Genomic DNA, 22,507 nt, shown 5'->3' with positions numbered 1-22,507 from the left:
TCGATCTTGGTGGCGAAGTGGTTGTTTGTCCGGGGCTAGGACCACAAGATCAATGGTTTTGAGACTGAATTCAAGAATATTTAAGGAGAACTTCCCTCCTCCATCGCCCATGCATGAGGCAAGCTTTTTCCACGTATCCTTGTTCTCTAAGGGTTGATCGTTTCTTGCCCATCTGTTCCAACAACTTTTCCACTTTGCTAGATTCCAACATTGCACGTTCCAATTCTTTCTCCACTTCTTCGTCTTCAATCGAGGAAAGGATCTCATTAATATGATTGCTCCAACGCATTTCCAAAGCTAAACGAAAAGAGCTGAAAAACAAAAACAGAATGGATGTCGGTGTGCCAACAAGTAACACCAACAGGAAAACCCGCCCCTAGTCCCGCCCTCTAGTGTCCCCTTTGAATGAATTTGAAGAAGACATTCTGAAGCTTATTATGTCTACATCTATGTTTAAAAACCATCCAACCAATTTAGCAACACATACTAAATGCAGTATAGGACCGGAATGGCCAAATTATCTTGGCAAATACGGAGATGTACTTAAATCAGTGCCGAGAAAACTTCGATCTCCATTTACGTGAAACCCATGTTTGTGAGGCCTTACTTTTTGTGAGGCCACATCACTTGTAGTGTTCTTGGGAGGCAAAGTGCTCTCGACGTATTCTGATGAGCAATACAAGGCCACGCGTTTGAAAGATATCACATCTCATAACTTGACATGCCAGCCACCAATTATATTTACGAGCAAACTACATTCGGAGACTCCAATTACGTACTGTTTAATAATAGTGTTTATAGTAAGGACCATATTGTATAAGTGCATTTTGACCGTTGTAATCTTGAATGCCATTCATTCACTTTCGATTGTTCGACAGGGTTTTTAACTCAATGACACAATTCTGACTCAAGCGCTGCTGGCTAATAGTAGTCATATCCAAAATGGGTGGTCCTTGAATTCTAGCCCAGTTAGTTTGTGGGACTATGTAAGAACTATCGAACTAAGACTATTTCAAGCAGAAACGCTTTGGACAGCTTCATCCGTTTTCGAAACAAGAAACCTTTCGTTCCATCACTGAAATGACAACTTCTTCATCGTCCTGGATTTGAATCATGGGAAAACATTGGCATTTCCTGTCTTGTTCCCTTTTTCAAATAAAAAAGAGGCAAGGCCAATTCATATCCAAGTTAGTATGATGATGATGACGAGAAGGTATCATCATTATCATCATTATGATTATTATTCCTCCTTTTGACTCTTGGATCAGCGTGACTTTTTCCATTTAAAAGAAGGCTCGGGTGTGGTGCACGGTTGGCTTGATAATCATGGTTTGACATGAGGCTATTAGAGACTTACAACGAACAAGAAATGGCTTTCATCACCGGGATATTGCATTCACTCTCCCGCCCCTTTGAGTCTTCCTTCTCAATTGAGGAATGCTCCCAATGTACAAACCAGTCACTCGTCAACGATTTCGAAGCAACCCTGATCCAACGAGGTCCGCCCAATCGGTGGGAAGCCAGCTGGATCTTCGTCGTACAGAAGTCGTCAGAAAGGTTTGGTTCTGACGGGAATTGATTGGCAAATGAGAGCATGAAGTCCATCCAACCAACCAACCAACCAACTCACCAACCAGTCTGGTCCAGCACAATCCAACATCGTTCTGTCTGAACCTTTGTCCAACTGCCAGTTCCATCGAGGTCATCACAATTCTCCGGATTTTGGGCAAATCCATCATTCCGCTTTGAGTTGGCTCAACTTGCTCCTCCTCAGAGGCCACGTCCTTCATTGAAGCCCCGGTCATCAGAGACCAGAGGCTGGTCATTCGCCAGAACCACGAAAAAGTTCATAAAAACGCACTTACCCTACAGGTTTTACCCAGGTTTGGAGGTGGCCATTAGTCAGTCCTCTTTCTCAAGGACGGAAGGGGCGTGTCTCCCTCATTATCTTTTGATCTAGTGCGCCACGATTTTTACTCCACTGATGAAACCTATTGGTTGAGGGAGATGTTCCACATCTCAAGGGAAATACGACATCGAGGTTAATGGATAATGCAAGACGAATATTTTAATGTCATTGTAGCCGTAGCCATTTTGGTCCTTCAAAAGGCTCACTTGAAGACTTTTTTGTTCTTCCTAACTGTACCAGGAGAATATCACTAACGAATGCTTGAAGTTTCCAATTTTTACATTTAAAGGCACAGGGCCGAGAATATTGATAATGCTCGTTTTCCCGCTTGCCATGTTCAATTCAAAACACAAAATCACATCCACACCCTAAAATGATAAATGCATTTGAAGGCTCCAAACAAAAGAGGCAAACAAAAAAAGAGTTCATTTTTCACATTCCAGAGCTAATTTTGGAATCGAAAGGGAAGAGGCAGAAAACGAGGAAAAGGAAATCTGTTGATGTTCAAGTCAAAGAAAAATGTTTGTGCTTATTTCATGGAGAACATAGATAAATCAGCTCCAACTCGCACTTAGTGTAACCTGTCCAAATGGATCTGAAAGTCACACTTAGTCTTTTATACTCCCATTAATAGTACTCGACGTCTTAATTACGTATGAAGTACTGTAGACACCAATGTATATTTCAAAATAACCTCTTCGTGTTCATGGAGTTGAACATTCAATTTGAAAATCATTGTCATGTACGTACGTAGATGTGATGAGCTATCGGTAAATTTGAGACTCGATAGGCAATATTAGCGTTCCAAGAATGTTAAACAGATTTAGCAATAGTCGTTTCATGGGAAATCGTGCGATTAAAAAATTAGAACGGCCACCTGGCTGGCTTCAAATTTCGCTTCAAAAAGTACATTCCTGTACCGGATTAGAATCCCGGGTAACCCGGTGATCTCCATCATCCTTTCATTGAAAGAGTCTTTCCGTAACAGACACTTTCCAAAATCAATTAGACCACCATGGAGTTGTTGAGTTCATTTCTGGGTGCCTATCTGAAGAAAACCCGCCGAAAGGACGACACGAGCTTCATCTCTCGGAGTCTCCATGCCTCTATCTATCTATCTATCCATCCATCTATCCATCTGAGATCGTTTTCCCCGTTCCTGCTTTGATGGGTGCCTCGGTTTCTGCGTGCTTTTTGCCCCTTCGTTCCTCGCCATGAAGTCTGAATCTGAGCCCAAAAAATTCCGCATTGCTCCTTTGCTCCTTGCCGCCATCCATCATGATTTTTGTTTAAAAAAGATGAAGTCTTTGATGAGGATGAGGAGTCAGATCCACAGTTCACGAGATTTTTTTTGTCGCCGCTCTAGCTAGCGTCAGAGAAAAATGGAATGGAGTACTTCGTATATCAACATTTTGAATTGGCTCGTAAATTACTTACACAATCCCACGCTTTCAAGATCCGCTTTTGACTAACCCCCTCGGTTTGAGGTTTGGAGGTGGTGGTTGGCAATGGGATGATGGCACAAATCCAGGGATTTGCATGTTTCGTGCCATGATGTTGTGTCGCCATATTGAAACATGGTCCAGCCAACCAACGGCCTTGACGATGGCCTCATGAATTACTGATGTCCCCACGTAAATCCCGCCCTAGGGTTGACATGGTTGACTTGTTTCTGAATTGAAGCCAAATATTGCGGACGGAAAGTGTAAATTTGAAGAACACGACCACGTGGGTACATCATGCCTTCATCGAGGCAAACAAATTCGATAACTAACATAAACGCGTACCTAAGTTATTATTTATGATTTCAGACAAGATTGTGGTAATCCTTTTTGCACAAAGACCACACAAAACATGGAACGTATGTTTGGCCAACAAAACTTGAAACGATCGTCGTTCAAAAGATCTTTCGTCAATCGTTATAATTGAGTTTATCGTTGATCAATAGAATCCTGCCGCTATAATAGAATGTTATGCGATATCCGATTCTTTTGTTTCAAATGAATGTCATCTGTTCCAATATCACACACATCTTATTAGTTGGAGCAAGTAAAATATCAAATGTGCTGCCTTTCTTCAGAGATGATTTTGTTAATGGCTGGTAAATCAGTCGTCATCAATAACGTGGAAACCATGAGGGGGAATCCGGTTTTTCATTCCAATATACTGTATAGTAATGCTCAAGTCCAGGAAAAGTTACGATCATTGCTGGCATGATCCTTCGATGAGTTATGAGAAGTTCCCCCTGAAGGATTACTCGTATCGAAATCAATTAATCTTAAATTCTCTGGTCTCACAAGCGACCTTTTCATGGGATTGATAATATCACTAACATACAACCAGAAGTCTCACAATCGGAGCGTCAAGTACTGCTTCTCCATCTTGAACTGCAAATTGGTCCAACTTTCCATTCTTTTCAGCTCTTGAACATGCGGTTGTGGAACTAGGTTCCTTCTCTTGAAAGTTGAATTAAGGAAAGAGGATTTTATATGGAGATTAGCTTGAATCGAGTTACCTGACGACCGAGGGCCTTTTCATGTGTTCAGTCAAACTCGGCATGTGAGCGTGAATGAAGAAGCCAATCTTGGTGTGATAGCTCATCATATACAATTGTACCTACAGTACTATATTTCGGCTTTGATAAAGATACCTGCGAGTACATGTGTGAAGGAGTGCTGCCGTGATCATTTTACTCGTGGTCGAGGCGACATAGACGAGGATGATCATGATGATGATGATGGTGGCTCTCAAGTGAAGTGAACTCAAGGGAAGTGGTACTAGGGACCAATGGCACTGGGTTGGCACACATGAGAAGTGGAATGACAAGACGAGGAAGACGGCGAGGAAGAAGAACAGGAAGAAGAAGAAGAGTTCCAACATCCATTGTAATGAGAATGAGAAGTGGGACTCATTTGCCTAAACCACGACTCCAGCAGATTGTGACAACGACAAAAAAGACAGAGGTTTTTCAAAACTTCACCTTGATCCAAAATGAGATGGGATGTGAGCCAGCACAAGATGATTTCTCCCCACATTCTCCTGCCTCTTGTGGAACCTCTGTCACCAATTTCAACATGCCATATTGTACGTATTTCTATGGGTCTATGGGGTGTTGCGGTTTTGGGTTGATTCCTCAGCTAAACTGTCTCTGGAATAGTGGAATAGGCGTGATACCAGGACAGGGGTAATTCCACTATATGTACACTCGTACCATAGACAATGTATGGTTCGGTGAAGGTGGCACTGGTGATGGGAGTCAGTGGCGGTGAGGCTAATGGTCCTCGTTAGAGGAACACGAAATTAAGAACAGTTTCACGGTGGTTTGAGCACTGTCTCTTAAATTTAATGGCACACCACCACCACCAACACCAACACCACCTCGTCGATGGCTCAAAGCAGGATTGGGAAAATGGCAAAACGATGCTGGGCTGGCCAATCCTGGATCCATCCAGAGTGGGGAACAACTCTAAAAAGGCAACGACAGAACAGATTGGAAGGTGGAGCGGGTACCTCTCCCGCTCCATATACATAATCGACCGCCATTTTACGCATTCGCAAGGTCAATGCAGTATTTGAGCGTTCCGTTGGTGAATAGTAACTCCATACTTTCCAATTTTTTGTATTGGAACGTTTCCGGCGAAAGCTTAAGAAGTTTGACCATGGCTTTGGGCCAACTCGAAAGCGCTCAAGAGCTTTCTGGAATCGACTTGTCCTTCGATAATGTTGGTCTAGAACAGGTGATGTTTGATCACAATATCTTAAGTGCCACTGAGTGACACCCCTCATTTTTCGAAGAGGCCCAAATATTAAGCCGATGGACAACCACAATAACAGCCCCATTTGGTCATAGTAGCGAATGAAGTTGGTGTGCATCTACCTCTTCACCGTAAGTCATTTGGCTTTCCTACCGCTGGTGAAGATTGCCATTTCACAGACTTTCTGACCATTTATTTGATCTTGATTGTAAGCCTTTTCTACATAGGTATTTTGCCACAACAAAAACGTCATGGTTGGCTGGCCGTTGCGAAACATGTGCCTCTGACATTCATCGAGCCTAATTCGACTTGTGAAAGTGTTGCTCTTCAAAGAAAATACTTTTACAAATTGCCAAAGGAACAAGAAAGTTACCTGTTTTTTAGCCCTGTTGGAACGGAATGAAGAAGACTTGTGCCATTTTTCGCGCCTAATGGCCGCTGCTAAGTCAACACAATGCAACCAGACAAGGATGTACGAAGGCTCTGTTTCTTTGACTTGGGTAACTTTTGGGGCTGGATCTCCTTTGAGATCACGTACCCATCCCATCCGGTCCCATTCATTTTCGTTTTTTTAGAACCCATCCTTCCCAGGGAACATGCATGCACACACGCACCACACGCGCCGTTCCAAAGAGGCCAGAAAACAACTGATCCTTGGGTCGAGTGGATGGCCTGGAAGCCACTTCAACCAGGCCCAGGTCCTGGAGGGTCCAGATGAAGGGCTCACTCTTCTTCCTCCTCCTCATGAAATATATGTGCCTCGTAATAGAGTCATAAACTGTGGGGATGGGATGACTTCCACCACGAGTCCTCAACCACCACCACCACCACCACCGGCTGATCCGTGGCCTTCGCCGAGTGAGGCTGATTTCCCCTAGTCTCGTCTTGAAACAATTTATCGACAACAGCCTCCGCACCTTCCATTTCATGCACGGTAAAGGGATCTTTTTGAGTAGGGAGGGAGACGCACATCAGTGGAATCACCGGGAGTCTCGTTGAGAGCCCATTGCTACTTAGCTTGGAACGGATTGTGGACCGGTTGTGAATTGGGGCATGGACCCAAGAACCGACCGAGGACGACGCGTTTACCGGGGAGAATACGTCTACTGTAGTACTGGTGGGATTTGGTGGGCAATTTAAAAGACAAAAGACCGGAACCCAGAGCGAGCACATTGTCAGGCTAAAATGTTGGAGTTAAGATTTAATTCCCATCAATTTAGATAAAGCATTACCTGAGCCCCTTTTTCTCCTTATCTTTTCAGGATGTTTATGAGGACCATTCGAGCGGCCTAGAGACAAAATGAAATCACCTTTCGAATTGTCGCGCTTGTTTTACTTCTGTCTGGCCATTCCTCTCGTTGGTAAGTTCAAACATAAGCGCACAAATTTGGATGGACTCGTCTGTTTGATCAGAATTAACCTTGAGCAAACTCAAGATGAATATTACCTAAAGAGGAACGTTTCCGGAATGCGATTCAGCGATAATTTACTTTAGCCTTACTTTGAGCTCCCCCCCCTTTTACCCTCTAAGGGAAAAAGGCCAACACAAATGCCTTACAATGATTACCCCCCTCTTTGCGCAGGCTGCGAGATATCTCCCCTTGAAAATGGCATCAAAACGCACATCGATCCATCGTCCCCATTTGGCCCATCCTCGCCATCCTCGAGTGATTCTCGGAGTCCTGTGCTCTCCAACGTGGTTGGCAGTGAATATTATCAACATGGAGCAAACAATATCACACGAACGAAGGCCACCTTGGGTCGGATGGCCTCGTTCAAATGCACGGCGGACAAGAACCTCGAAGGGAAAAAGATGGTAAGCAAGATTTATGAATAGACAACTTCACTTGATGTACTATGTACTACATAACTCCCGGTTCCGAAGGGCATTACTCATTGCATTTTCTTGGGTGCTCCGTCACGCCTCGGATGCGCCTCTGTATCATAACATTTGACTGGAATCTTATGCTCGAAGTTTGAAGCTCCACTTTGGAACGTGACGCCGAACGAGTGAAAAGATGATGAGGAAAATCTGATGTCCATTGTTTTTTGTCATCAACACTGTCTCTAATGGAAGATGGGAGCGAGTACCTATTGATGGTAGAATTCTCCTTTTCACCCGTTTGCATGACGAGGTCCATTTGTCAGGACGTTATTGCTCAAAGAGTGCTGGTAATCTAAGAAAGTAACACGAGCCATTGGCTTCGACGAGCTTCCACGTCGTCTCATCAAAAGTGACGATGAATATGCAGAGGAGCCGCAGCGCAGAGTTACTATACTACTTCAATCGGTCCAAAGGCAACTTTTAAGTTTTAGCTCCGTTTTCCTCCATTCCATTCAATGCTCAACATAGACTGATCTCTTAAAAGACAGGTGGATCAAAATGCATAACCTGCACAGTGTTTTCCCCCGAAAAGACCAAGGCCAAAATCAGAGAGACCAAGTCATTTTTCAAGAAGGTACATCGTCATAATAATCATTTGGGTAGACCGTGGAACAAAACTCCCTTTCTTCTGGTGTTCCAGTGGGACATACGCATGTGTTCCAGGAATGATATATGGCCTTGGAAGCACATCTGAATAGATTCCGGCGGCAATTCTTCTATGAACTGAACAGGAGGTCTGTGAGTGAGTTCACAGCAGCTGCTGAGGAGGTAGAAGAAGCCTGGGTGGACGGGTGAAAGTAGGAAGAGCACTTTGTAATTTCGTGGAGATTTGCTTTTGCATTCAATGCATATTTCACTGCTCCGTTCTATCGCGTTCCATCTCGTGTCCAAAGTAACGATGGTGGTGGTGGTGTTGGCCCTTTTCCTTCCACCTTCGTTCGCCTTGTCATTCCATTCCTTCTGGCCCATGCAAACTCTTGGGAAGAAATGTGGAAAAGATGAAGACGGTCTGTTCCAACGACGACGACGGCGATGATGATGCCTCCTTCTTCTTCTTGTCCTTCTCCTCCTCATCCTTCGGGTCCTCGTCTTCGTTCTCTTCCTCCACGATGTCATGTGACTGAACAACTTAAAGCTCAGGGCCTGAAAGGTTGAAGGATGAAATTGCTCTCGGGGTCAAATGTTGCGATTATTCTAATTCAGGTCCACATGAGGGTCCATCCTCCAATAGATTCATGCCTTTCCTGTGGGGACAAGATGCCGCATGAGATTCGCCAGATTGCTCTGTTGACGTAGCCAGAAGCTGGTGGTCGTTTGGTAGATCTAGCATCCATCTTGAGAATGACCAGAGTTTTCCCAAGATAAACACAAACCATTCTGAGATCGTGGACACGAATTCATCCTCGGCTTCAAATACAATAGGACATCATGATCCCATGTCTCCACACACAAATAGCTGACCTGTCTCACCCTTATAAGACGACACTCGGGACCTCATTGGTCTCTGGACGAGCATTTTTTTCTTTCGGAGAAACATTCAAGTTCTTTGTTTATTTTGCTAACTTCCTTAACGTTGCTGAGAATAGAAACCGTAACATTTCAAGATAAAATCATTATAATCAATTCAAATCACATTTATGTAATATCTGATCAACCAATGAAATGGGTTGTGGAACTTGGTAAACCTTGTATGTAGAGTTGATCAGGCAATTTGGTTACTTATTCAAATAACTTATTTTCATACATAAATTTCTAATGTCTGAGATTTCAAACTGACTAGAGATTGCATATTTCGTATACCTGAAAATGCACAAACAATTGCGTTAAGATTGTATGCTAAATTGGGACTTTCATGAAAATAGAACGCTGGAATTAGCATAAGAAACATATTGTATCACTCTAATGTATGAGTTTCTTGTCCTGGATCAGTAAAGGTCCATTAACTCGTCCACAGGCAAGTTAAAGAGAATACCAATTCGTAGACAGTATATTTTTGCATACGTTTGAGCGGACATATCTGTGCAAATTGTTGGTCCATGTCTGACAAGATGGTGGCTTGGGCAAAAAAGCAATGAAAACTAAAAGGCGTAGTAAGAGTAAAAGTAGGAGGATGAAAGAGGAAAAAAAAGAGGAAGCCTTTTGGCGATTACACGCAGACGCGGTTTTGATCGACCTGCTTCGAAGATCGAAGTTGCAGCGGTCAAACGGCAAACTATAATCCTATTACCGATCCGGTTAATCCACTTCCATCGTCTCAGGATTCGGCATTAAAAAAACGTGACCTTGGGAACTTGAACACTGCATGGGCAAACACCAAATTGGGAGGCGTAAACCTGTTTGACACCATTCATTGACTTTTGTGGGGGAACATGTTTCATTTCCGCGGAAGTTAAAAAGAGTGTGAAAGCGAACCCAATTGCATGTCGAACCAACTATTATGCACTTGCAGTGCATTCCCTTGATTAGGATGATTATTGGCAATGCACTTTTTTAAGGGTACCTTTCCGTCACTCAGGCTTCTTGAGTTTCTTGAGTGTCGGCTTACCAATGAAGGTTTCAGGACTTTCCGGATAGGCTTCGAAGACGTGTTTTTGGCGCAAATTTTATCATATCCAAGGCAGGGAATCAAGTGAGCATGAGAGTGCAGTTGGATCAGTTGGATGAGAAAAGTTGAAGCCATTTATATTTTGCCAATTCCCGTCTCCGACTCGTTCCACTCGACACAGCACGGTACTACCGGATGGATATGCGTACGTGTGCCAGCAGGAGTCCAGCAGGAGTCCTGGAGCCAGGCGCACCAATGGCCGGTCCATGTACGTATGTATGCTTGCCAACCATCCAACTCACCAGGCCTATGCTTGAGCAACTCCACCAATCCGTGTCTAATCGTGGTAAGCTGGCGGTATAGAAGTGGATTAACAAAGTTTTTCTCCTTTTCCAATCGCGAGCGAAAACTCTTCCAATTTCCTTGGCGGAACTAGGTGGAACTAGGTGGAACCAGGGAATAGAAGAACTAGTGAGATGGTCTTTGATGGGATATTAAGGAAGGGGAATTTACGTACACGGAACTGCTGACCTTGAGGCTTTGAGCATCAGTCATCAAGCATTGGGACATTGCTGTCATAACCCCTGGTTTGACCCTTGGTGTCCTTGACCAAGATTCGAACATGTTTCGGATGTGGCCCTCGTATCAGTTTACGCATATCCTGGACTGCTACTCGGACGTGATGTGCATTAATTCCTATACCGCGATGCGTACCTTCGACCCGTTCCACGTGCTCAATATCCGACGAGCTCTTTCTTTCGATTGTGCCACTTTTTTGTGCTGACGCTGATCCTGATCTACGATCCGTGCCACCCAGGTCAGATTTATAGAATTATACCGTGCTCAGTGCTCACTATCCCCAATGTCTGCTCCTGTCCCCGTCTCGTCCCTTTTTTCTGTTTTGTCTGGCAAAAAGGGCCTCGATTAAGTAAAAGAGAAAGTTTTCCATTTGTGCTCTTTCTCCGAGCGGAAGTTGTTCCCTTTTCGTTTTGGGCTCAAGCAAAATGACATATACTCTCTTAGACACATACCAGTACACACATACAGCCTGACACCCACCCTCACTCTCCCAGGAAATGAGAACAGAAGAGGTTGGCTCTTTTTCGACATTAGACCCTCTATTACGGCCAATTTTGTCCACTCTTCAACGATGACTTTGACGTTGTTTGTGGAACCAAATTGAAGTTTGCTGGCCATTTTGAGACCTTACCTAATATTGTTGACGTTAATGTTGAACAACCACTCGGCGATGAGAAGGATTCTGTGATGTAAGGGCGATAGAAAATGGAACATGGAACCGTGAAGGAGGGGACAAGGAGGACAAGGAGCAGGAGAAGGAGGAGAAGGACAAAAACCCATTTTGAGCGACTCTTTTTCCTCAATTTTCCACTGCTCGGTCGAAGCTCACTCACATCCCCAATCCGATATTATCGAGCAAGGCAGGAACACAGAAATTAAGCCGAATTCCAAGGGACCACCGCAAGAAAAAGCTCCACGCCAAGTCCCCTGTCGACAGGCTTGCCGTCGAGCGGACAAAATGAGCCAGAAGACGAATGAACAATGAACAACACGAAGATGAAAAAGAAGACCAAGAAGAGCAGCAAAAGGAGCAAGAAAGAGAGGAGGAGTGGGAGGAGAGTCCAATTTCGCGTCAAGTGTGACAAAACCTCTGGATGGTCTTTCTAATCCACTTACATCGTTGTTAACGGGGACCAAATAATGTGGCTAGATGAGGTTTCGTTTCGCAAAAGATATGACGTGTCTTTGGGGTGCCAACGAACTCATCAAATGGAAATGGCCTTCTGATCTCCAGCTGACAATGATTGATTCTGAGCAGAGACGCTATCTTCAACTTTCATCTCTTGACCAGTTATCTTTGTTTTTAACAAGGGTGTTGTTGTTAGGTAACAATCAGTTCAACATAGACGGGACAATTTTCAGGCGTCACGGATTAATTTTCAGCTTGGAACTTTTTGTGCGTATATTTTATTCATGTCACCAGATTGAGGCGAATCCCTTGTTCCGAGGGCTTATTTTCGAACTAAAACATGCATATTAAGTGTTTCCACCAAATCATAAAAGAAGCTTGTTAATGACTATGGAAGTGCTGTACGGTATTTGTATATCTAAAAATGATGATAGATGTTTATTTATGAGCAATTGAACGTTACAGCTCGCCACTCTAGGTATGAAGACCCTTTTCAATATTACACCTTGTCGCTTCCATCACCTCCAATTATGAAGACCAAACCCAGGCAACCTCTGATGTGGTCAAATATTGTGTGCATCGTTTAACTCCACGTTGTCTTTAAAGGTATTACCAAAGTTCAAAGGAAGAAAGAAGGTTGACGTCTTGAAACGTCTTTGAATAAAGATCAAACGTAATTCTGCGTTTTGGTCTTCATGTCAAAATGCCAGTCAAAAATAGCTATGATTTTAACTGCGTTTCTTGTATCTGAATCTCGAGCTCGAACCCAAATTCTTGGACACACCTCATAAAGACACCACAATACAGGTTACAGGTATTTCTCGCCCTATAATGTCTAAATTAATTTCCAATTTTAAATATGTTTTTCTAAATCTAGTTTGCCTCATTGGATTTTTTTTGTACACGATTGTGAGCACAAGGAGTTTCACCCTGAATGGTTCAATCGCTTACTTTGATCAACCACCCACTGATGTGTATCCCATAGCGTGCTCGATATGCGTAACCGGGGGTGAGACTGACAAGTTCCATGAATAAATACTCAAGTCGTTAAAGGTAGTTGGTTCTCTTTCCATCGTTCGTCTGTTTGCCCAGCTCTGGTGGAAAACAGTGATGAATTATGCATTCTCCACAGTAGGGATCTGTTCCAATATGTTCAACACCTTTCGGTTCCAACGCATGCTCAAGCAATGGATATATGCACCTCCTTTACCTGAACTGCATGAGGTTGCGAGCCCTGCCAACCTGAAAAAACACAAATGGATTAGAAAAAAGGGACTGGATGTTATTCAAAGCTTTTGTGTACACACATTCTACATACATACTAGGTCGACCGACACCTGCGTTATGCAAACATGCAATCAAATAAAACAAAGGAGATAGAGAATGTCTAATTCATTGCATTTTGAGGATAAACCAAATCAGCAAGTATGTGAAACGCTTAAACAGTTAAACTGAGTTCAAAAAGAAGGAAGACTGATAATGTGTAATGACCTGGGAAGACTTATTAATGGACACAAGCCAATTGGTTGATTTCATTCTGTTCACAGAAAGATCTTACTCAGTCAGACGTCATTCAAGCTTAACTTGTGGAATCTAGTCTTCATTCATTGGTGACGAATAATGAGGTTGGCAATGGGCCTTATGAAGGCCTGTGAGTCTTTAAACGAAGTTTTGGACCGACTAGGAAATCAAGACTTTATTCGAATTAGCATTAACGAGCCGAAATTGAGGGGAAGGCAAAGTCCTAGCCCTTTTCAGCTTAGATGCCCAAATGGAATGTGATGTCACACATCAAAGTGAAGATTACAATGACTTATCTAGCCAGATTCTTGAAATCCCTAATCTTCGAATTTCAATGTTCCATCATGAATGTGCTTAAGATCCTCACTGGTTCATCAATTTGAGGCAATCAGAATTGAAATATTTTTATCATTTGCAATGCGTGCATTGTTGGCAAAGTTTGTAATTTTTGGAAAACCAGCTTTTAACAAAGCGTATGATTTTTTTTACCTACTAACAGTTTGATACTCGACTCTGTAATTGGAAAAATTGTGGAATTTTTAGCCACATCTATCTTTTTCGTACTCCGCGGAGTGTACGCTGATTTCCTTTCATCCCTTGTTACATCACAAAAAGATTACTTTTAGTCAATTATTTTTTCTAAATGACCATTAATATCGTCTCTCTTCCGATGTTTTGATCTTCCGTTGACTTATTTCCCTTGTTCGTACGTACATGTGTTATGTTTAGACATGTAACCAGATTGGTTGTATGAGCGGGTTGGTATGTCTTCCACTCGTTCCAATGACAGATTGGTTCCGATAGAATCCATGCCTTGACCCTCGAGCATTCCATCCAATCATCCATCAAGCTATTTATCCCCAGGGTGAAACCTTCCTTCAACCATCTATCTTTATAACTATCAATCCAAGAACTATTATTTGCTGAAGATCAGGCTATGTACCAAGCGTAGAGACGATTCAAGAGGGAATAAGGAACGACAAAATACGCTTGCAGGAAAACAAAAGACACAGATGATCCCATTGATTCCTTTGCACTCTGAGAGGGGAAAGGAAAAAATTATCGAAAGGCAAACACTTCGTGACCAAAAAGACCCTCTGATGGGCAGATTGCGACTTTCATCATATGTTGTCTCATCAACTGGAACTGGATCCATTTGGACCTGGTCCATTGATTCCTTTGTTTATGCCTTTTCCTTTTGGATTTGTTATTGGATTAGACACCAAGGTTGCCTTCTAAATGGCCATATTAACGTGTTCCAATGTCACCTCCAAGACGTTGTAAACATGGGCAAAAAACCGAACCTTGATTGCTGAAGCATGTGTGCATGATGGGTTTCAATAAGCGAGTCTAACGTGTGGGTCGAAATGGTTAACATTCTGATTGGAACACAAGTACGTTCCAACTCATTGTCAGTAAGTTGTCCTTGCACCTGAATGTCATCGACTTTTTTATGTCAATCATTTTTTGACAAACGAGATGACACTCCTTGAGGCGAAGTTACTTATCGTTCTGAATAATGGACCCCTCAAAAGTTCAAGACGAGGGTGTCAGTCTTCAATGGAGCCACTTCAAGTCTTGGTAAAGACCAAGTGATAGAAATGTGGTTTATCTAATTGGTTCAAGGTCTGATTGCAGACTGAAAATGGCGAAAGTTCTCTTGTTTGGAAAATGGACCTATCTTACTTAAGGTTTCCTCATTTTTTTTTCTCTGGCAATAATTCGAGATTGCTGGAGAGATCCTGCAGGTCCTTTTGGCTTCTTCAACAATTTGAGAAAGGATGGCCTACTTTATCGTTTTTTTCCATTTACTAGTGATATATCACAGGAGTATCATTTTAACACCTGACAATTGCACTCTAACTGTAGTGGCCTGGTTTGAAAGAACATGCTTCCCTTTGAAAGGAGGAGGGACATTCTCATTCACTTGTTCTCGGTACCTTGTTCCTTTTGGTTTGTGTCCTTGGATTTTTTTTTCTATGCCCTACTTTTTCCCTGGTCCGTGTTTGGTTGGAGAGATGGTAACCATTACGGTCATTAGTATTATTACTATTCTTGGGAACAGATTGGGGAACATCATCACCTTGTTCCCTCTCAAATTGACACACGAGTATTGAAAGTAGATTTTGCTGAAGAGCTCGTGAGATCCCACCCACTCAAAGCCCAACATCCTTCTGTTCCTGCCATCCAATTGGCATCAGCTTATTGTTCCCTAATCCAACGTGAGGGAACAACTAATGTGGAAAGCACAATGAGCTCACTCTCTGACCTGAACAGCTCTCAATGTTTTGTTTCACGCTCCCCATGCAGCAACGTGTGATTGGAACCCGAAGTCCCATAAGCATCAAGTTTTCCACAACCGAGTGGAAGGAACGAAGCCTGAAAAATGAAAAAAAGCTCCTTGCTTCCTGTTCCGCTTTCCCTTCCCACCACATTTTACGGTCCAGATTTACGACACTTCTCTACAGGTTTATCTTCCAGCATAAACAAGCTCACTCAGTCTTATCAGTGCCATTTTGTGGGTGTGTACGTATGTACTTTCTGTCTAACTGACTGCTCGTGTACCTGAGTTTTCTGGAGTAGAGGTCGTTCCACGAGACATTTTCTCTTACTTTAGGGCCTCTTGGCATAGAATAAACATATATTATTCCCACCATTGCCATGAGATAAAAAACATACACACAGACACTCCTCGTAGCTTTCTGTATTCTGCTAATGGTACAACACAAGTCAGATGATTTATTTGAGCCAAGTAAACACTCTGTACTCTCGTTCCATTCGTTATTCTCTATGCTGAATATGCCTCTCAATAGGTCTCTCTTCTCTCTTCTTTGTCCTAAGAACTTAAATCCTACAAAATTCAAAACTCGAAACGAGTGGAGCTCAACAATTTCAGATGGTAAATCAAATCCCTTGGCAGGATATTGGATTAACGTACAACGAATCTGGGAAATTGTGGGCAACTGAGTGAGGGGAGTGAAAGTAAGGTGCAGATCTTTATTCTGAAATATGAAATTTTCCTCGTAAGGTTTTAGTGGCTGGATGAGAACATTAATCGACTTGAACAAAGGTTCTCTCGAGAAAACGTGTTCGTGATATCATCTATGGGATTACCGGACATTTGAGATTTGAGAATAGGACTAAAGCTTATCTAGAACCATTTGGATGCATCTGTGTCCTTTGAAATCCTTTTGTTTGTTCCACTTTTCCTTGAAACTACTCCCATATTTTGCAAAATTTCAATCGATTGATCTCAAAGCAATTTAGTACGGACTGAGGAGACCTAAGGGCGCCGATTGGAGTGGAGGTGTGTATATTTTAGCTGATCATTAGGTTAAAGAGAGTGCCTTGTTATGACAGTTATTCTGAAATAATGTTTTGTTTTACATTCGACCACATTTGCCGACTTGTAACCTTCCCAATTTTCTGGTGTGGCTTAACGCTCTTATGCCGTGCGTAAGTTGCTTTATGGTATGGTAGGGAAACGAAGTGCCAACTGTTGTTCTACTGTACAAAAAGTGCTCCCTAGAAAATTACCCAACCAGTTCGGCAATGGTGAATACCTTGAGGAGCCCCAGTAGTTCAGCCTTCAGACTCATCGAGACGACCTCAAAGGCTGTCTACCTCGTTACTCCAGCATTCAAAAAGTCTCCGGGTCCCTGTCCGCGATAAAAAGCAGTGAAATGAGGCAAGGGAGATCCAGGCGCCAATGTCGTGGTCGTTTTCCTCATGGCCTTCGTCGTCGTAGTCGTCGTAGTCGTTACACTAAGAGAATCTTTTAGGGCGGCGAATCAGAGGTTCATTCTCCATGACAAAAGAAAACCTGGAGCGGAAAAGGCAATGGAACGTGAAATATTGGATAGATATGTTCCACCGGCTATTTGCCTGCGAAAAGCCCTTCCAGGCATGGTGGCCACGGCCTTTTACCTCGAGTGCAGCCTTTCCCAATAAAGTAAAGGACAAAAAGGTAGAGCTCGAATATCCAAGAACAATTTGAACTTCTGCTCTTGACATTGAGCAAAGGGATTCCCAATCCCTCGACCAAAGTTATGCAGGGGAAACATACACCCGGGGAACAAACCAATGGACACGGATCTTTTTCTCCCCTTTCATTTTCTTCTCTTTGTTCCTCTCATTCTTAGGTCTCTTGGGTGCGTCACCGTGATGTGAGTCTACTAGCCGTGGGCAAGTTTGTGTACACAAGTGATAGTCGGTTCAAGGTGCTGCACGAGCCTGACTCGGACGAGTGGTTCCTGGTCATCAAATCCGTCAGTTATGGCGATGAAGGCATCTACGAGTGCCAAATCAACGCCCAGCCCGCTTACAACAGCCACAAATACATGCTCTCCGTCGTAGGTAAGACATGTTTCTCCTCTAGTTTAACAATTCTCCCAAGTGCAAAGTTATCAAAGCTTGGGTAACGGCCGCTTGAAGTGTTTCTAAAGAACGTAAACTGATGGCCATGTGTTTTTATTTCATACAAAGACACATCAATTGGGCAAATACCAAATATGCCATTTAGCTTAAAAAATACTCTGATGGACTCTTCGAATCATTTTTAACGACATGTCCATTGGTAAGAAACCCTTATTACGACTTCCAATTGGTGGTGCCAGATATTGGTCATTCATTTGATAATGACTTTAGTGCGTTCTTGAAGATATTTCTTGCTATTTGTCATGATCTTGATCCTGGTTCTTAATTTGCTCATATAATTACCAAGACATTACTGGCTGAGCCGTTTCGAGCCATAACGATAGCGTTTGACTACATTTACTCCTTTGCCATGAAAATGGAAGTCATAATACCCATGCAAGCAATTTCCCCTGTAGAATATGAAAGGATTTATCTCCGGATATTCCGTGGCACTCTAGTAGCTCTTTCTGGGTCCAAAACGATTCTATTCTAGGGTTTACCCAGGCAGGTCAAATGGACTCCGTGGTTGTTTTCGTTGAAGGCGTTGCTCAACAATTATACTCGTAGAGAGGAAGAAAGAGAGACTTGGCTAAGGATTGCCAACCCTTTGAGAAGTCTGGATGCCAAATTCTTCTTCTTCTGAAGTGAAGGGAGAAAACAAATACCTGACTAGGTGTGAATTATTGATCCGATATGTTCCCAAATGGTTTCAACTGACTTGGACCAAGAGCAAAGACAAACGTGAACCAAACATGTATCAAATTTGTAATTTAATTTCATTTACGTACGTGTTTCTATGAGCACACGGTAATATCATTGTCAGGCAGAATGGTAGTGCGGTTTCCAAATCACACCGAAATTGGCACATTCTGTAACTTTGTAATACAACTCGCTCAATTATTGAACATTTAATTGGACTCGGTGGGAGTTTGCTGCACTGTTTGTCAATGCTCAACACCCAAATTCAGGGTGCCGTGTTCCATTTTCTTCGGCGTTTCCCTCACTTCATTAGCCTTATTTATAAATTTCGTGGGAAGGGTTGGGAATGCCATCCATGTCGTTTTAAATTTTCGATCGCTCCAGAAAAACAACAACATTTTTGAGCAGATAAAAACCTTCCAAAAATTTCAGAATTTATCAAAAATCATAAACAAATAATTCACCGTCCGGTGTCACCTTTTCCTCCGTAATTGCAGTCACAATTTGCCCATTGTCACAAAGCTAAATCAAAGGCTTATGAAATAGAGTCATACTTTTGAATGGTTTGAGACCCTAGCATTTTGGTGTGGATTTTGTTACCGTTGTTGTCATCTACGCACTGTATATCATTAAGAGGAGAGGAATCGCCCATTGAGATGGGTTTTCCCTCACGCGATCCATCGAGGTTCGAGGATTAAATGATGAGACTAATGCCTAGAGCTAAGATTGATTCTCTCTGCTGGTGAAACTCAAGGCCAGTCCTTCAGTTGCTGGCTTGGCAAGCAACATGTTTCGAGTATTTGTCATTGGTTAGGCAGTGTCTTTGGACATCTGATCAGGTGTATCAGCTTCATTGCAAATGACGTCCTACCCATTTCCGCCCAATCCAAGATTCAGGTCGGGACTCGCGACATTTTAGAGCCACATGATTGAAGGGATATTAGCTATAATGCAATTGCATCCAAATACCCCGAATCTAATGCATTTGGAAACACTTCGTGATGAGTTTTTATTTGATTGTTCACCAGTGCTCCTCAAAGTGTGTACAAAAATAACTTTTCGGACGGATTTGGTCCACGAGGACGGTGGAATTCCACCTTCAATGATGAGCAATGCAATGGCTGAGTTGCGGAGAATAGAAAGAAAAACTTTTTTCCTCCGTATGTCGGCCTTTATCTGTCAGGATCAGTGCCATCCAAATCATACCGGAAGCAAGCCTATTACAACCGTACTAAACTTGACTGAAAATGTTGATTCCGCTTTTCCGAATATTTTGACCGTTTCATTTCGTCGAAGAGGGAACAATTGTTCTTCAATTCCTCTCTCCTTTTCTCTCGGCCAATCAAACCTTAGGTTGTAAACTTGATTCGAGCTAACGATGTCTCATACTTTTTTACTCTTGGCGAATGGTCAAATGGCAAGACTATTTCAAAACGTAGGGGAACATGGGCTGGAACACCCAGGTACCTGAGGTTCGCCACGGAGTCGATATTAATGGGAGTAATTTCCTTCTGGAGGCAAGTTTCAAAAAGCAATTATCGACTTTGAAAGAGATTTCGAGCCCTTGGAGGCCAGGGTAGGACTTTTCTCGATACACCCAACCAATGGTACGATGGCTTAAGTTCAAAATCGTTCGTGACTGTGGTAAAAAATGTTGGTGGTTGCAGTGCTGACGGAGCCCTCACCGAGCCTTACATGTTTTAAGCTGTTGTTGTTCATTACGGGATCGTAGCAGCTGCCAAACGATAACCCCAAAGCCAAAATGGTTGATGATCCCGTCTTGGTTTCCTTCTCCCTTTCCCCTTCATGTTCATTCCCTGAGCCCATTCACTCCATTTGGCCATCTTCAGCCTTCACTTCACCATTGTGAGTGTTTGCCATCTAGTAATTCTCCCATTGTGCCCTAGAGGGCTCCAATGAAAGATAACTCAGGTTTGGACTTTGAGCAACGTAATCTTTCTGAAACGTTGTCTTACGTGAATATCACGAACCGCCTAGACACTGGATCAACCCGTTTGAAATAGGGATGAGCGTATTGAATGTGCCCAAAATTTCTACACTTCATTTGAGAGAAAAAAAAACAAGCTAGTAATTTAATAGCATTCAAAATTTTATCATCCACCACTGAGCCAATCCAACGGCCAGAATCATGGTGGCAGTGGCACATTCTATGAATGTGACTCTATTATCTGAAAATCTCTCCCATTCCAGATCATCAGTTCGTGCGAGGAACAGTTAGTTAGTCAGGAAGTATTATGTAATCACTGCCCATTGAAGAGGATGGGTGATCCAACCCAAAAGAGGGAGAAAGAGTGGAACCCACAAAGAATAGGGAAAAGAAGCAGAGGAAGAAGAAGAAGAAGAAGAAGCTAGCCACTCATGCATCATTGTCTTCTATTCGCTTAATCCCATGGGGATCTCAGACCAAGACCTGGCCAACCTTTTCAGCAGGGAGTAGCGGTAGTAGCCATCAAATCCTGCAGACGCAGAGTTGATGAAGAGGGAACAACCCAGGTTTATTATTTCCCTTCGGAAGCAGTGGCCAACATTCTCGAATGAAAGCAGGGGTGGAATGCCGTTTTTGTAAGACGTTCGGATTCATAACTGCCACTATTCTTGTTGCATCACAAGGGCTCTCAAGGCATGAATTTGTTCGCCAAAGCGTCATATTCGTGGGAACATGACTCATAAGATAGTTAGTACTCCCCACAATGCGGCTACCCTTGTGGAATACCAATCTTGATCTGCGAGTACGTATGAACTTGTGTTACTTATTCTTTAAGAAAGAGGAAAAGAGCACGCGCCATCCATGACGCACAAGTAATTCTTTTTATCTAAGAAATTAGTGTAGCTGACGAAGAGAATTAGATGCCTTAAGCAAGATTCTCTCGAGCTCATAAAAGTTGTGAAACATGTTTTGATTGAACCCGGACCTGTGATTCACATGTCACCCCCACCTCTTTTACTTAAGGTTATTTCTACTTCTACTATTTTCGACCTGTTTCCATGTGTTGTCAGCCCTTAAAATGGCCAATTTTGGATCCACTGATGGAATTACTGCAATTGAGTCCGTTTGGCCATCACCCACCAGAAGGGATCATGTCACGAAGCGACCCAAACGGTTTCAAAAACGTAACGACACAATACAAAACGAGACGATTCTGTTCCCATTTCGTCATCGCTTATGGGTCAGATGACGAAGTTTGGACAGTGCGTGGATTGCCTCACACTCACGGCCATTTGGGGGGATTTGGAAGTGAAAAATCTGTCAATTAATCACGATATATGACCAATAATGGCCGCCAGGCCATTTCCAAGTGGATCTTTTGTGCTCAAACGATCAATGTGATAAAGTATCAAGTTCCATTTTTTCTCTCTTTCAAACGGTGAAAAAAGTCTGAATTCCCTGCAGGCTCCTTTTCGACGCTAGCCAAAAGAAACGAAGTAAAAAGAACCCCAACGGTGGCAACAAAAGGCCAGCCTGACAAAATACAGCATCATAGACAAAAAAGGACGCCTGTAAGAGTGAATGTGCGTAATACAGGGGATGGGCGATCATCCCATTGACGTTTGAATTGGGTTCCATCTCGACTGAGCCCAGGATGACGATGATGATAATCGTGGAGTTCGACTCAATGCTGAATCAACTGTTATCTCTGACCTCCTTCTCGACAATGAGTGAGCCGGCCAAGTTTCAAGGATGCACGACAAACGCAGCCAATGTACCATGGGCAGCCTTCGCTGGGAACGAGAATATTGGATCAAAACTCGTCGGAGCAGCCAGCCAGTCCCTCTCATAAGATGAGAGAGACTGGCCATTAGACAGGATGACATTTACGAGTACCAAACTCTACTTTGTTTTCTATAGCAAAGAAGCAAAAACATTGGCCTTTTGTTGAAAGAAAAGAAATGGCTTGGCATTCGTCTGGCAGCCTTATTTCAAGTTTGGGACTTTGGAACACTTTTGTCGAAGGCTTGACTGCTTGAAAAATGACAACTAGTCTATAATTCGCATTTCCGATAGAGATCGAATTCGATGTGTCATGCCAGGAAAATCGGGTCAAAAGTC

The 22,507-nt window shown here is 42.9% G+C and overlaps 1 protein-coding gene across 1 annotated transcript in view; it reads left to right on the top strand.

Moving 5' to 3' along the window:
- The window catches only part of LOC131879324 (uncharacterized), a 38,500-nt gene that overhangs the window by 9,296 nt on the left and 6,697 nt on the right, over positions 1-22,507 (top strand). The window contains exons 2-4 of the mRNA XM_059225613.1: positions 6,927-7,025; positions 7,248-7,480; positions 17,466-17,679. Of these exons, the coding sequence (XP_059081596.1) occupies positions 6,965-7,025; positions 7,248-7,480; positions 17,466-17,679 (508 nt within the window). The 5' untranslated portion in view covers positions 6,927-6,964. The remainder of the gene's footprint in view (positions 1-6,926; positions 7,026-7,247; positions 7,481-17,465; positions 17,680-22,507) is intronic.

This window comes from Tigriopus californicus, chromosome 4 (genome assembly GCF_007210705.1).
Source record: "Tigriopus californicus strain San Diego chromosome 4, Tcal_SD_v2.1, whole genome shotgun sequence".
Classification (NCBI taxonomy): domain Eukaryota; kingdom Metazoa; phylum Arthropoda; class Copepoda; order Harpacticoida; family Harpacticidae; genus Tigriopus; species Tigriopus californicus.
This window is presented reverse-complemented; position numbering and strand designations above follow the sequence as displayed.